The 13,652-nt window shown below is 49.9% G+C and overlaps 1 protein-coding gene across 1 annotated transcript; it reads right to left on the reverse strand.

Moving 5' to 3' along the window:
- Nucleotides 1–1,463: 1,463 nt before the first annotated feature.
- LOC121166719 (sodium-coupled neutral amino acid transporter 5-like) lies at nt 1,464–9,205 on the reverse strand. The gene is made up of 15 exons (XM_040995972.1): nt 9,153–9,205; nt 8,969–9,048; nt 8,402–8,513; nt 8,230–8,300; nt 7,477–7,572; nt 7,263–7,341; nt 4,850–4,932; nt 4,557–4,615; nt 4,321–4,458; nt 4,015–4,094; nt 3,385–3,485; nt 3,142–3,257; nt 2,532–2,676; nt 2,321–2,424; nt 1,464–1,565 (listed from the first exon to the last, which is right to left on the reverse strand). Exons 1-15 carry the CDS (start codon nt 9,203–9,205, stop codon nt 1,464–1,466), a joined length of 1,419 nt encoding a protein of 472 aa, XP_040851906.1.
- Nucleotides 9,206–13,652: the final 4,447 nt, after the last annotated feature.

Below are 13,652 nucleotides of genomic sequence, written 5' to 3' on the forward strand. Positions count from 1 at the left end.
ATCGGCTCAGCTCTGGCCATTGCGCTCACTTGGGGAGTGAATCAACAGATGGAAGATCTTCCTCTTTGTCTCTTCTCCTCTCTGTATATCTGATTTTCCAATAAAAATAAATAAATCTTTTTTTTAAAAAGAGGGTGAATTGGGCCCGGTGCAGTGGCGCAAGTGGTTAAGGTCCTCGCCTTGCACGCCTGGGATCCTATATGGGCGCCGGTTCTATCCCGGCAGCCCCGCTTCCCTTCCTGCTCCCTGCCTGTGGCCCAGGAAAGCAGTTGCCCCCCCCCCCCAAAAAAAGCAGGACGGCCCAAAGCTTTGGGACCCTGCACCCGAGTGGGAGACCCGGAAGAGGCTCCTGGCTTCTGGCTCCTGGCATAGCATCGACCGTTGCGCTCACTTAGGAAGTGAATCATCGGACGGAAGATCTTCCTCTCTGTCTCTCCTCTCTGTATATCCGCCTTTCCAATAAAAAAAATAATAATAAAAATAAATCTTTAAAAAAAAGAGGGTGAATTCTCTCTCCTTTCTATTTCTTTTTCAAATAAATAAAATAAGTAAACAAAAAATGTTAAAGGAGAAATTATTTCTTTTTCCTTTTTTCTGCTATACCAGGAGTCTGCTGGCTTTCTTAACTCTGTTCAAGTGTGTGTGTATGTGTGTGTGTGTGTGTGTGTGTGTGTGTGTGTTGGGGCGGGGTTGAAGGTCCACAAATAATCTGTAAGTGAACAAGCATGATTGTATGCCAGTAAATTGGTTTTACAGATAATACAACTGGGATTTTCTACAATTTCCAATGATCACAAAGTAGTCTTCATTTTTTTTTTTTCGTTTCAAAATACACTCATTATTCTTTGGCTCAAGCGCCATAGAACACTAGGCAGCAGATTGTAGTTGACCCACACGTGCTACAGGGTCAAATCCGGGATGCCACTGTGTGCTTCACTCCCTGCCACATTCCCAGGACCTACAACATGCATGACTATCTCCCCGGCTCATGGCATCCCAGAAGTCCCCCACAGATGATTTGTGAAGCCAGTCAGTGAAGAAGTGAAGTTAATGACCACAAGAGAGTGAACAGTTCTAATCCCAGGGCCCCAGTTTACCCCTGACAGGACTTAGATGTCCTCACCCCACCCCAAGAAGCTGTAGAAAATCAAAAGGCTGAGGCCAGCATTGTCTTTCAGTATCTTTATTCCAACATTAATCCTACTAATAGAAAGCTTTATCTAGGAGGAAGCAGAGAGGACTGGACTACGCAAGGATTTCCTAAGGATCTGGCTGTCTTTTTCCCACTGTGGCATTAGGGGTGGGGCTCAGATTAGAGCCATGATCCACACTCAGCATTTTTGCAGAGGAGGCATGCCTCTGCCCCCCACCTTAGGCAGCCACAGTCATGGGAAGCAGCCACTGTCACACGCCAGGCTGAAGAGGGTCCCTGGAGAGTGCAGAGGGACCCAAGCCAGACGTGGTCAGGGTCCAGACTTGTGGCTGTGGCCCACAGCCCAGTTGGTAAACATAAAGCCCAGGCTGAATGCCATGAAGAAGACCCCCAGGATACCAAAGCACAGGGCCTGCAGGGTGAGGGAGAGAGAAGATGGAGCTGGCTGGGACCTCCCACTCCAGCTCTTCCTGACCCTTTGTGTTCTCCTCTTTCCTTAAAGCCACACTTTTTATATGACCGAAACCGCTCGGGAAGTCTCCCTTCCATCCTTCTTCTTAAACAGCCTCAGTCTCAGAGCCCAGTGCAATGGCTCAATTAGCTAATCCTCCCCCTGCAAGTGCTGAAATTCCATATGTGCCATTTTGTGCATCAGCTGTTCCACTTCCCATCCAGCTCCTTGCTTGTGGCCTAGAAAAGCAGTGGGGGATGGCCCAAAGCCTTGGGACCCTGCACCCATGTGGGAGACCCAGAAGAAGCTCCTGGCTTCAGATCAGCTCATCTCCAGCCATTGCAGCCACTTAGAGAGTGAACCAGCAGTTAGATGAAAGATCCCCCCCACCTCCCTGTCTCACCTTCTCCCTGTTAACCTTACTTTAAAATAAAAATGCACAAATTAAAAAGAGAAAAAAAAAAAGGGCTCAATCTCCTTTACAACAGTCTGGAGAATTCCTCCTTCTGGAATGCTCTGTCTCCCCAGAGACATGCTCTGCTTATTCTGCTCCTCCTTAGGATAACCTTTTCCATTCTTCCAGACCATACCTTCCCTTCCCTCCACCCCCCTCTGGCTCTGAGAATGTCCCTCCCATATCCAAGGTATCCAGCAGCAGCAAATTTTCTTATCCTCCAAATGCCATGTCTTTTCCTAACACCCTTTAGAATGTTCACCTGGATCTTGGGCCAGGAGAAGGGGGGCTCCGTGTCAGAGCGTACAATGCGGAGGTAGAAGATGCTGGGAAGGATGAAGATGAGGCTGGGAGCAGAGGTTGACCCTGGAGGACAAGAACAATGTGGACGAGTCAGCCTGAGTTTGGGTACAGAAGCTAATTTAGGTGGGATCTGGGACTGGAGGCAGGGACAGGGAAGGGAGAACACCAACCAATAACAGCAAAAATATCCCGGATGGTCGGCACACAGATGACAAGGACATTGACCAAAACCAGCAGGATCAGGGCTATGAGCACATGTCGTAACCAGCTGAAGCTTTTTCTTGGGAAGAGTAGCTGCTGCAGAGCCCAGCGGATCTGTGGCCAAAGCAGGACAGCAAAGGGTTCAGAGTTCAAGTGTTGCCCCTCTTCAACATGATTCTTCATCTTTAGCTCCACCCTCTATATGAGATCCCTATAGGCTGTTCCCATTTCTGCCTCTACCCTTTGTTCTGCCGTTCCTGTTTCTTTGTCCCAGCTGATCATCTAGCTATGCTGTACCCTTGAACTGATCATTCTCACCTCGTTCTTCTGATGAGCCATCATCTGTGCTGCCTCCCTCCCTGATCTTACCACATATATCTCCACTTCAGTCTGACCATCTACTTTCTCCTTCTCTGTCCATCTGGTAGTGCTGCCTTTCCTGTCTGTCCATCTCTGCTTCCATCCCATCCATCCACTTGTAGCTCCACTTCCCATCCAAACTTGCAAGCCTACATGCTCGACCCATCCATCACCCATATTCCCACCCACGCCATGGGCCTGCCCTTGCCCCCCACACACAGGAAACAGAACGACAGGCACGGTGAGAGTCACAGCCAGAAGCACGGCCAGGCGCACGCAGAGGATGAGCAGGTCATTCTGGCTGTACATGTGCAGCATCTCTGCTCCCACGCTGTCTAAAGTATGACATGGGAGACATGGAACACAGGATTTAGAGAGAGCTTCCAGGACTAATTCCGCAATCCACGACTCCCAGGACTCCTCCCATGGCCCAGCAGCCCTGACCCCGTCGGCTCTACTCACTGTAGAAGGTTAGGTATCCAAAGGTGGCCGTGAGAGCGTACATGAAAAACATGGCCCCGATGGACACATTGGCCACGGCTTGCATCCTGCGCTGTGTGGGCCTAATGTATAGTGGTGATGGAACTGTCAAGTCTAGACCTCTGAACTTGGCCTAGTTCCGCAAAACCAAACCCCATCCCACTCTCTAGAGTTTCCTTTTCCCAAAACAACATTGAGTTGGTACATATTAGGTTGCCTGTCTCTTCTTCCCCTGGGTGACTAGCCAAGTGACACCTCCCTCTGCCCATCCATATCTCATCCCATTTAGCCACTGCCTCAGCCCTCTCTGGCCATCCACATCACCCCCCCACACACACTGTTCTCATCTTTGCCATGCACACCACCCCCTCCCAACTCATTTCCTGCACTCTACCTCCCAACTCTGTCCATACATACTCATACTGAATGCTAAAATAATAGACCACTTAAGCTCCAGTCAGGAATTATGTACTCTGAGTCCCTCAAGAACCCCCAGTCATGCACAAAGCTCCAGTCCCCAGATCACTGTAAGCAAGCACTTGGGGGACACTGTGACTGTCCACCCTGTACCTGGCTGGCTCATCATGCATGACTACTCGCCTATCCACTCACCGACAGAGCTCTGTGTAGATGGGCAGCACCTCCGGGTGGCAGACAAAGGCAAAAGCCATGATGGGGATTGTGTAGGACATCTGCACACCAGAGTTCACAGAAGGTTAGAGAAGCCCCTCCACATTCCCCCAGCCCTGCTTTACCCTCTACATCATACACACACCCACATATACACACATGCGCGCACACACACATGGCAATCCTTGATGTCCAATACCTGACCAGTCCACTCTGTCCAGGATGCCCTATAGCACAGAGCCAGTGGGTTTGAGAGTGGCATGAGCTCCCACTGGCCTGTACACTCACCTGAGAGCCAACCGTAAACATCTGGGCCTCACAGGTATAGTTGAAAATTTGGATGGGGATTTCTAGGGAATCTTCATTCTGCACCACTGTCCCACTGAAGACTATAGCACAGCCAATCTGGAATTTCTTATAGATGACCTGAGTGAGAAGAGGAGAGTGACAAAACAAGGTCACAGGACTCTGTCCCAAAGTCCTGAACTCTGTCTTTGCACTTTGTCACGTCTTCTCTGACTCACCGAAATGAGGAAAAACAGCATGCAGGACAGAGAGAGACCGCTGGTATACCCCAGGTAACCTACAAAAGGCAACACATAGAGCCTCATAAATCAAAAGATGCCCCCCACTATCTACAGCAAATCTCCCAAATCCCTAGTCTGGCCTTCAGGACCTCTCCCCCACCCCAACAACCACAAAGCCTCCAAATAGGCTAGCTCCCTTGGTGTTCTACACCTTGACGATGGAGGTTTTCTCCGTGGAGCTCCTTCCACCTACCATTGTTCTCCCATGAGCACCCCAGGAAACTTCTTACCCAACTGCCTCATGAGAGTCAGGGGAAGGATGATCACCACACTGACAATGATGACGAGAAAGTTGCCCTTCAAGTACCAGTACCTAGGGAGACAGAAAGACATAAGTGACTGATCGCGGCCAAAGAATACTATTGGGGGGTGGGTACGAGGGTGCAGCCACACACAAAATATCAGTCAGCTAGCCAGCCAGCCGGAAAGATGAGCTGACATTTCATCTCGAAGAAGTCATTCAGGTGTCCGCAGTGACAAATGGCACAAGGAGCACTGACAGAAACGGTCGGCTGATTGCGAGGCAGCACCAGCGGTTTGCAGATGGGAACATGCACGCAAGTAGATAAAAGCCACTGGCAGATGTGCCTTCAGCACATGTACTCAGCTGACCAAACACCCCTAAGCCATCACCTTCAGTGTTCTAATGAGCCCAGTGCCACAACATGTCTGACATATAGTTGGAGTGAGCCATGATCCTGGCAGGTACAAGTAGAATGAGAGCAAACTGATCTATGGTTGAATAAGTTGATAGAAAGGCAGGCATGGACACAAAGTCAGTTAAGTCCAAAACACATGTTTGAATAGCTCAAGGTTCATGGAGCATCTGAAAGTAGCTAGGCTGATATGGCCACACACACCAAGACAGACTGAAATACAAATGGAGTGAGGTAGCTGACCACATTGTTGAGATCAAATCCAAAGAAATGGGTGGGGGGGAGGTGGAAATAGACATTGTGGTGTAGTAGGTTAAACCACTGATTGCAACACTGACATCCCACAATGGAGTGCTGATTTGAATCCTAGCTGTTCAAGTGGCTGAATCCTTGTTAATGTTGCAGACATTTGGAAAATGAAGCAGTGATCGGAGATCTCTCTCTCTCTCTCTCTCTCTCTCTCTCCCTCTCCCTCTCACACAGATTAAAATAAAAATAATAAACATTTTTAGAAGAGAAACACTGGGATTCTCTATAGATTTCAGAGGAAGACATGCGGGCAAGACAGTCAGAGACTACAGAATCTGCTAATAACCAGTTCATTCATTCAAAAGAATCTCACTGCATGCTTACTATTTTCTGGGTTGTCACACATTCTCTCTATCTGTTATACATAGTTATTCACAGGCAAACCAACAAAGCACCATTGGACCTATTTTTACAGTAGGGGCAGAATATAATAGACATGCTAAGTCACATGTCAGCCCCCTGGATGTTCTCAGAATCAAGTCAAAGATCTAAAAGAATAAACACAAATAACAAAAAGAAAATTCAGACCAGTCATAGAGGAGTGGGTATTTGCCCTAACAGATAAAATTATGGCTTAAATAATTGGGCCCCTGCCACCCATGTGGGAGACCTGGGTTGGGTCCCAGGCTCCCAAGTTTGTGCCATTGCAGACATTTGTGCAGTGAACCCGTGAATGCCAGCTTTCTCTCTAGAGCTCTCCCCAGCCCCGAATAAATAAGTTTTAAGATGATGTGAAACAGAAGCTTATCCACGTCAGGCAACGTCCACATGATCACAGTGAGGCTCAGCCACTAGACACCCAGTGCCAGTATTAACCCACAGATGCACCTAGATGCTTGCAGTTGGAGCAAAAACACATTGCACTATACACACATACACACACACACACACACACACACACATATAGCTGGAGTCCCTTCAGACACAAGCAAACACACAGATCCACAGCACAATGAATCCATAATCAAATGCAAAGACAAATGCACAGACCAGAGCAGTCACACATCTATGGCTGTAGCCATAATACAGAGAGTACGTATGGACAGATGTTGGGGATTACACGTAGATAACCAGAGAGAATTTGCCAGAACAAGTGTCACCAAACCAGAGATATAGTCAACTTGGCACACACACAGAGCAAGCCATGGGATAGTACCTGCGCGCGCGCACACACACACACACACTCACACATCCGTGTCACTGGAGATTACTATCCTCTCACAGCCAGACTGAATTAGCAAGGTGGATAGACTCCGAAACAGTATCATAGAATCAGCAGGATACGCAAAGTCAGACCGACTAAGTGTCAGAATTGGAATCACACTGAACATAACCCACTTGCAGTCAATCACACAGCCAGCCAGGGAATCTGCCAGCAAAACAGTCACTTGAAGTAAATCCACAGTCAGAATCCACATCTACTGGATATGCATGGGCATACACAGTCAACATCAGAACACAGTACAAGAGCAATCACAGACTCAGCACATGGTTTCCTGGGCTGCTATGGTCAAAGCCACTATCACACACATTGCTGGCATCACCATGCACAGGAGTCAGTCTGAGCCAACTGGCCAGCCCAACAGCCTCAAGCTAGACACAGAGTTAAAGTCACCAGCTGTAGGCCACAAGCAGACATGGGGGTCTGTGCACCAGCCAAGAGGTGTTGCTCACTCACCCCTCAGGGTTCATACGCAGGAAGGTGCCGATAACCAGGGGGAGTTCGGATTTGATGATGAACAGGTAACTGGACATGGCTGGTACAAATGGGGTAGGTGTAAGAAGAAGGATTCCCCTCACTCCCTTACCCTTTCTTGCCAGCCAGACTAGGGACAAACCCCCTCAACCCACCCTCTTCTCCCAGCTGGCCTCTACCTCCCAAGAGTCCTTACCCCCAATGTTGTGCAGACAGATGACAATGGCCACCAGTATCTTCCCCACAGGCCCAAATGCCCTCTGTCCCAGAAGTTCATAGGCTCGTAGGCCAGAGGGTGGGAACAAAGAAAAAAGGGTTGTGGGTATAGAAAGCCAAAGCAAGGATGGGGAATGGAGATGGTGGGCAGAGGGTCTAGGAGCCAGGAACTCATGGCTTGGGAGGGGTGGGGCTGCTTGAGAATGACTGGAGGTGAGGCTTAAGTAGGGTTTATCTTGTAGTAGAGCCTGGGGGGGGGGGGGGCTCTGAGACCAGGTAATGGTAGCTGGGGAGAAGAATGAAGGCTTGAGGAAGGAAGTAGGGGTCTTGGAGCCAGCACTAAAGCCATGGTGGGCATTGAGTCTTGGGGCTGAGAAATGGGTATCTCAGAGTTGTGGGGAGTAAAGGTGCAGTGGAGTAGTCCAAGACCAGAGAGGATTTGACTAACGTGGAGTCTCATAGCCAGGTCAAGGGATGGAGGTCAAGAATCCGGAACTCCAGAGAAAGTCTGGGGGTCAGGCTCAGAGGTCAGCAGAAGGGGTTGGAGTTCAAAAAAGTGCATTGTGAGATCTAGGGTACCATGGGATGTGGGATTTGGGTGGTCCATGCAGAGTATGGGCTTAAGGTCTGAGGTCTGGATCCAGGTGTAGGTTGAGGTCTGGATCTGGGATCTAGAGTCTTGGGTCCCAAGGGTGAGGGCTGGACCTGGGATCCAGGCTCTTAGTCTTACCTACAACACTGGAGCAGGTCAGCAGGAGGTGGATGGAGTATGAAGACAGAAGTGCAATGCATATCAGCAGGACTCTGGGGCACAGAGCACAATTCAGACATGATCCCAGACCTTCCACTCGCCCCACAACGTTTGTGCGTCCCTACCCCCACCTCCAGGTCACCTATGCACTCACAGGAAGAAGATGATGCCCGTGTGGGACATGGCGTAAGCCAGCCCTAGGATGCCGCTGCCCATGATGGCATTGCTGAGGTTGAACACTGACATCCCAAATGATGTCTTCCCCTCTGGCTGTAGGCAAGAGATAAAGTCGGGAGAAGGGATGAGAGTTAAAGCTGGGAAAGGGAGAGGTAGAAAGTGGGGGAAGGAAGTGGAAAGAGAACTTTGGGAGGGAGCAGCTGGACGTGGAGAGGCATGTGAGAGGATAGGGTTCCACAGAGAGTAACTGTGAACTTGGATCAGCTGAAAATGGGGAGCAGTGAGCAGAAAAGAAGGGGGCAGCCAGAGCCACGTGAGAATGTAGGTGGGTGCCGCAGGGGAAGGCAGTCCCCGAGCCACGGAGAGCAATCAGGGAGGGAGGAAGCCAAGCAAGTAAGAGAGAGTGGTGGAAATACCTGGGAAGGGGGAGAATCTGAGAGTTGAGTAGCTGGGTCAGGAAACGAGTTAGGCTGAGGAACAGCTGGCATCAGTTGGGAAGTTGAGTTGGAGCAGGTGCAGCCAGCACGGGCTGTGCCAGTATCACGCTCATCCACCAACTGAACCGGCTTCGTCTCAGCGTCAGGAACATCGTTGGGCAGAATGTCCTCATGTTCCTGACTGGGGCTGCGTAGGGGAAGAAAACACAGGTGGGGCTGAGAAGAAGGGGACCCCTGACCCCTGACCCCTGACACTGTCAACTTAGACTGCCCCAGCCCACAACCACTCACCTTACAGCACCCGCAGGGAAGTCTCCATTCATTTTGAGCTCCTGAAGCTCCATCCTGTGGACAGAAAAGTAGAGTTGGCAGAGGAGATGAGACAGGGAAGCAAGCTGGAAGGGCAAAGAGGATGGCATGCAGAGGTAAGCAGCGAGCAAAGCACAGAAACTGAGGAGAGTCAAGAGGAAGGAAGAGAAAAGCAAGAAGAGCAAGGGGATAAGAGAAAGTGAGATAAATGGAGAGCAAGAAACACAAGCCTAAGAGGTGACACAGAGATGGGAGAGATGGGGAAACAGAAGAAGAAAATCAGAGTGGAGGAAACTCCAAGAGTTGTTCAGACAGACATAGAAAAAGGGCAGTGAGAGATCACGAGAGAAAGAGGGACAAGAACGCCGGTGAGACCGACCCTGCAGCAGATGAGCTAGCCATTTAGAGCTAAGGCAATCTCTCCTCCCAGACCCTAGACTCACTGTGCCTCTTCTCATGCCCGCGGTCCTTTTAGTTCCTGTCCCCCGCGCCCTCCCCTCTTCCCTCCCCCAGTCACCACTTGGCCAGCCATTCACTCCTTGCAAGGACACGTGTCAGCGCAATGGCCCCACCCCTTCTAACACCTCCTCCACCTGCTCCTCCCTGCCTAGCCTCCGGAGCCCAGGACTGATGCAACCTGTTGAAGGGGCTTCCACGGGGGTTGCGGGGAGGGAACAGGACTCAGAAATACCAGCTTGGACCAGATGAACGATGCAAAGTGCTCTCAGCCACAGGGACAAACAGAGGGATAAAAGACAAGAAGGCAGAAAATATGGGAGTCAAGCAGTGTGGCAGACAGCGTGGCTATATGAGCCTGAGAAGGGCAGCAGGGCATATGTAAGGGTAAACACAGCCAAGCCATTTCCACGCAGACCCTCCATCTGGATGTTATGGTGGGGACAGGGTTGGGTGGGGGTGGCTCCCAGGGAGAGGCAAGGTGAACAGGTGTGGTGGTGGGGAGTGTGCACATACATACACTATATGCAAACTGGGTAAATCCTAGAGTCCAGGACCCCAGCCCAAGCATGGGGTAGGGTTTTCACACCCCAATTGAGGAGCCCCACTATGTGTCTCTCTGCTGAGGGAGGATCTATCTGCTCAATCCCACCCAGGCATTTGGCAGGAGTGTCCCAGGCAAGGCATGTGTCTCCTACAGGTGGGGTAGAGTTGGGGGTCCTGATCCAACTTGATTAGATTGCTTAAAGGGCAGGTAGACGAGAAGCCTCCATCCAGAACCCTAGTCATCCTCTGTATCCCCATCCCCACCCTCCCTGAAAAGCCACAAGCTGGCTAGGGCTTCAAAAGTAGCCTAGGGTTAGGGTTAGAGTTAGGGTTACGGCAAATCCACACACACCCCAGTCCCCCTACAACCAAGGAGAATAAGGGATGGGAGGTTTACTTCCCCACCACAGCAGGAGAAAGACCTCTCCTGTGCATATTCAGGGATCGCAGCTACATAACTGTTCTCAGTACAGCCCCATCTATGGCTCAGAGATGGAGCAGAGTCAGCATCCCTCACAGAATTACGAGTGAGTGTGGCCAGGCAGGCAGGGAAGACACAGGGCACATGTAGTGAATGCTGAATTCTGGAGCACACACGGACCCTGATCACTGCCTGTGGAGCTCCCAGGCTCATGGGATAATCAGCCAGCCTCGGTGTGCCAATGATGTCATAGACATCATCACCCCCAAACAGAGCCACATAACACAAAGCGCAGGTGAACACAAGTTCCTACGGGAATCCAGGCATTGTCGACTCACAGACGCCATAGCCCACGGGTTCACAGCTATCATGCCAAAGAGAACCAACAGGCAAATCCACACACAGACTCACCAACATCTGCATCAGTCCCCCTCCCCTGGCACACAATTCCAAGGTGCAGATGGCTCCAGAAGTCCACTTACACAATCAGGTCTCTAACATGACATGTTAGCACATAGTGAACTCACATGTGTGCTGGTGACCCAATGAATAGCCACAACTCTGGTCACACAGACGCAGGCACTCGCAGTATGATATGACTGTACACACCAAAGCCACAGTCGCGCACAGACACATTCACAGCTGCACTCAAGCCACAGACTACGTATAAATCAAGTCCAAGGAAAAACTCCCAAGGAAAGGTGCAAACGCACATAAACAAAAAAATGCAGAAATACGGAGTGCATACCTACTATCGTTGCAAAGCAGAAATCCATAAAATATGCATAAGGCCGTGTGAGGAAAAAACAAAACAAAACAAAACCAGCACACCCCCCAAAAAACAAAACAAACAAATAAAAACAGGGAACCAAAAACCACTCATAAGAGAGCAGTTTAAAAAGCATGCGGGCAAGGCATCTTGTGCTTTAATTTCATTTGCCATGAACTTTGAAAAATATATTCATATATTCATTTGAAAGGCAGGGGTTACAGAGAGAATTGGAGAGAATTGGAGAGAATTGGAGAATTGGAGAGACAGAGACCAAGCTGGTTCATTCCCCAGATGGCTAAAACACTCAGCCAGGCCTAAGCAAGAGCTTCATCTGGGTCTCTCACAGGGGCACAAGGGCCCAAGCACTTGGGCCATCAGCAGAGAGCTGGATTGGAAGTGGAGCAATCAGGACCCAAATAGTGCCCACATGGGACATCAGCATTAGTCACTGGTTTTACCTGAACACCCCCGTGCCAGACTCAACCATGAACCTTTTGAAGTACCTTGTACAGTGGCACCAAAAGACAGCTCCACAGGGCACACATCTGCAGCCACTCACTGGAGAAAGACACAGACGTGGGGGTAGACACATGGAGAAAAAAGACACACATAAATAAGACATACACATACACAGGACAGACAAATGCTCCCTCCAACACACTCATCACACACAAGCATGACAAAGGAGACACGTGAACACCTGAGCAACATGCACACACGACCCTATACAAATGACTCACACACACAGTGTGACACAAAGGTGCCATACATAAGTTGTGTAGGTAGCATTAGACAGAAGATACAAACAGGAAAGTTAGAAAGGCAGCCGCACACGCAGCTCACAGGCAGTACGTGACTGTGCTGGAGAACCTATACAAGCAGATGAGATATCCTCAGGGGTGTTCATGGCTACACAAACAGACGTCCCTGCCCGGCTCACTTCAGCAGCTGCTTGCTCCCCCAGTTCCTGCTTACTCTGCTTTCTTTCTCTCCCCACTCACAGCCATTACACATTTGCGTTACAGGTTGGTCAGGGAAAGAGACATCTGTCAGCAGAGGCCCTGGCCCAGATGGCCGGGGGGCAGGGGGGGCGGGGGGACAGGATAGGATGGGGGTAGGCAGGTTGGTACATTTTCAGAAAAGTCGCAAGTGGTCTGTGTAAAGAACTAGTGCCTCCTGCTGTGATCCCACTGCCAGAACCCTGGCTCTCTCACATTGTCCAGCACAGGGGCTACTAGGCACACAGCAGAACACACAATAAATGCTACCTACTAAGTGTCATACTATTGTCACCATTCTTTTCATTTCTGCCAAGGAAATTTTTCCAGAAGAGAAAGGAGCCTTCACTTAGCTTGACATCCTGTAGCTTTGCAACATTCAGGTCATCACAAGAGCAGGTATTTGGGGGGCTGGGGGAGCAGGTGTTTGCTTGAGTGGTGAAGATACTGGGTAAGACTCCTACTTCCCATATTGGAGTACCTGGGGCGGGGGGTGGGGGGCAGCTATCCTGGCTCCAGCTTCCCCTGGCTAAAGGCAGTCCCTGGGTGGCAGCCAGGATGGCTCAGGTCAACGGGCTCCTGCCACCCACAGGAACCACCTAGACTGAGTTGTCAGCTTCCCAGGTCCTTGCTTTGACCTGGATTGTTGTAGGATATTTGGGGGGAGAACAAGCAGATTGGAATTTGTGTTGTCTCTCTGCCTCTCAAATACATGCATAAAATTTAAGAAATACATTATTTTTAAAAATAGTAAGTTGTCAGCTTATGCTGGTAGAAGGAAGAAGAAAGGCAAAAGTGAGGTTTGGCTGTGTATTGGCTATAGAAGGTGCCAGATATTTGGGATATTTGGAAGGACCTGAGGCTGGGGGAGGGGGTGGGGGAGGGGATGTTAAACAGTAACTTTGTAAGTAGAGCCCCTTGTCAGGTTCTCTTAGGGTTCTTGCTGATCCTGTAAAATCCCAGCTTGGAAGAATAGCTGGGATTTCCACACAGCTTATCAAAAGTCATTTGGGCATCTTGTCAGTTCTTCCAGGGAGATCCCGGATGTTCATGACCCTGTCATTGGTCCACTGCTCAGAAGTGAAGGGAGTGGCTTTGCAAAGCAGCTAGCACCAAAAGCTTTCTCTACTTGATGTTGGAAGGGCTTGGCGGCCACTAAATCTCATGGGGGGACATAATAATGCCAAAATCCCAGAGCTATTGGGAATGAATAGGTTCAGACACCTGACACACAGCAAGTGAATGTGACCACTACTTTCCACCCCAATCTGCTGCTGCATGTGGGCTCC

The sequence above is a fragment of the Ochotona curzoniae genome, unplaced genomic scaffold (genome assembly GCF_017591425.1).
Source record: "Ochotona curzoniae isolate NIBS_2020 unplaced genomic scaffold, NIBS_Ocur_1.0 patch216, whole genome shotgun sequence".
Classification (NCBI taxonomy): domain Eukaryota; kingdom Metazoa; phylum Chordata; class Mammalia; order Lagomorpha; family Ochotonidae; genus Ochotona; species Ochotona curzoniae.

Excerpts from the sequence above, each read along its gene's own strand:
- LOC121166719 (XM_040995972.1), bottom strand. The coding sequence starts at position 9,205 with ATGGAGCTTCAGGAGCTCAAAATGAATGGAGACTTCCCTGCGGGTGCT. Across the intron at positions 3,486-4,014 it reads ATCTACACAGAGCTCTGTCG|GCCCACACAGCGCAGGATGC; the intron begins GTGAGTGGATAG and ends ACTATACATTAG. Across the intron at positions 2,677-3,141 it reads TGCCTGTCGTTCTGTTTCCT|ATCCGCTGGGCTCTGCAGCA; the intron begins GTGTGTGGGGGG and ends CTTTGGCCACAG.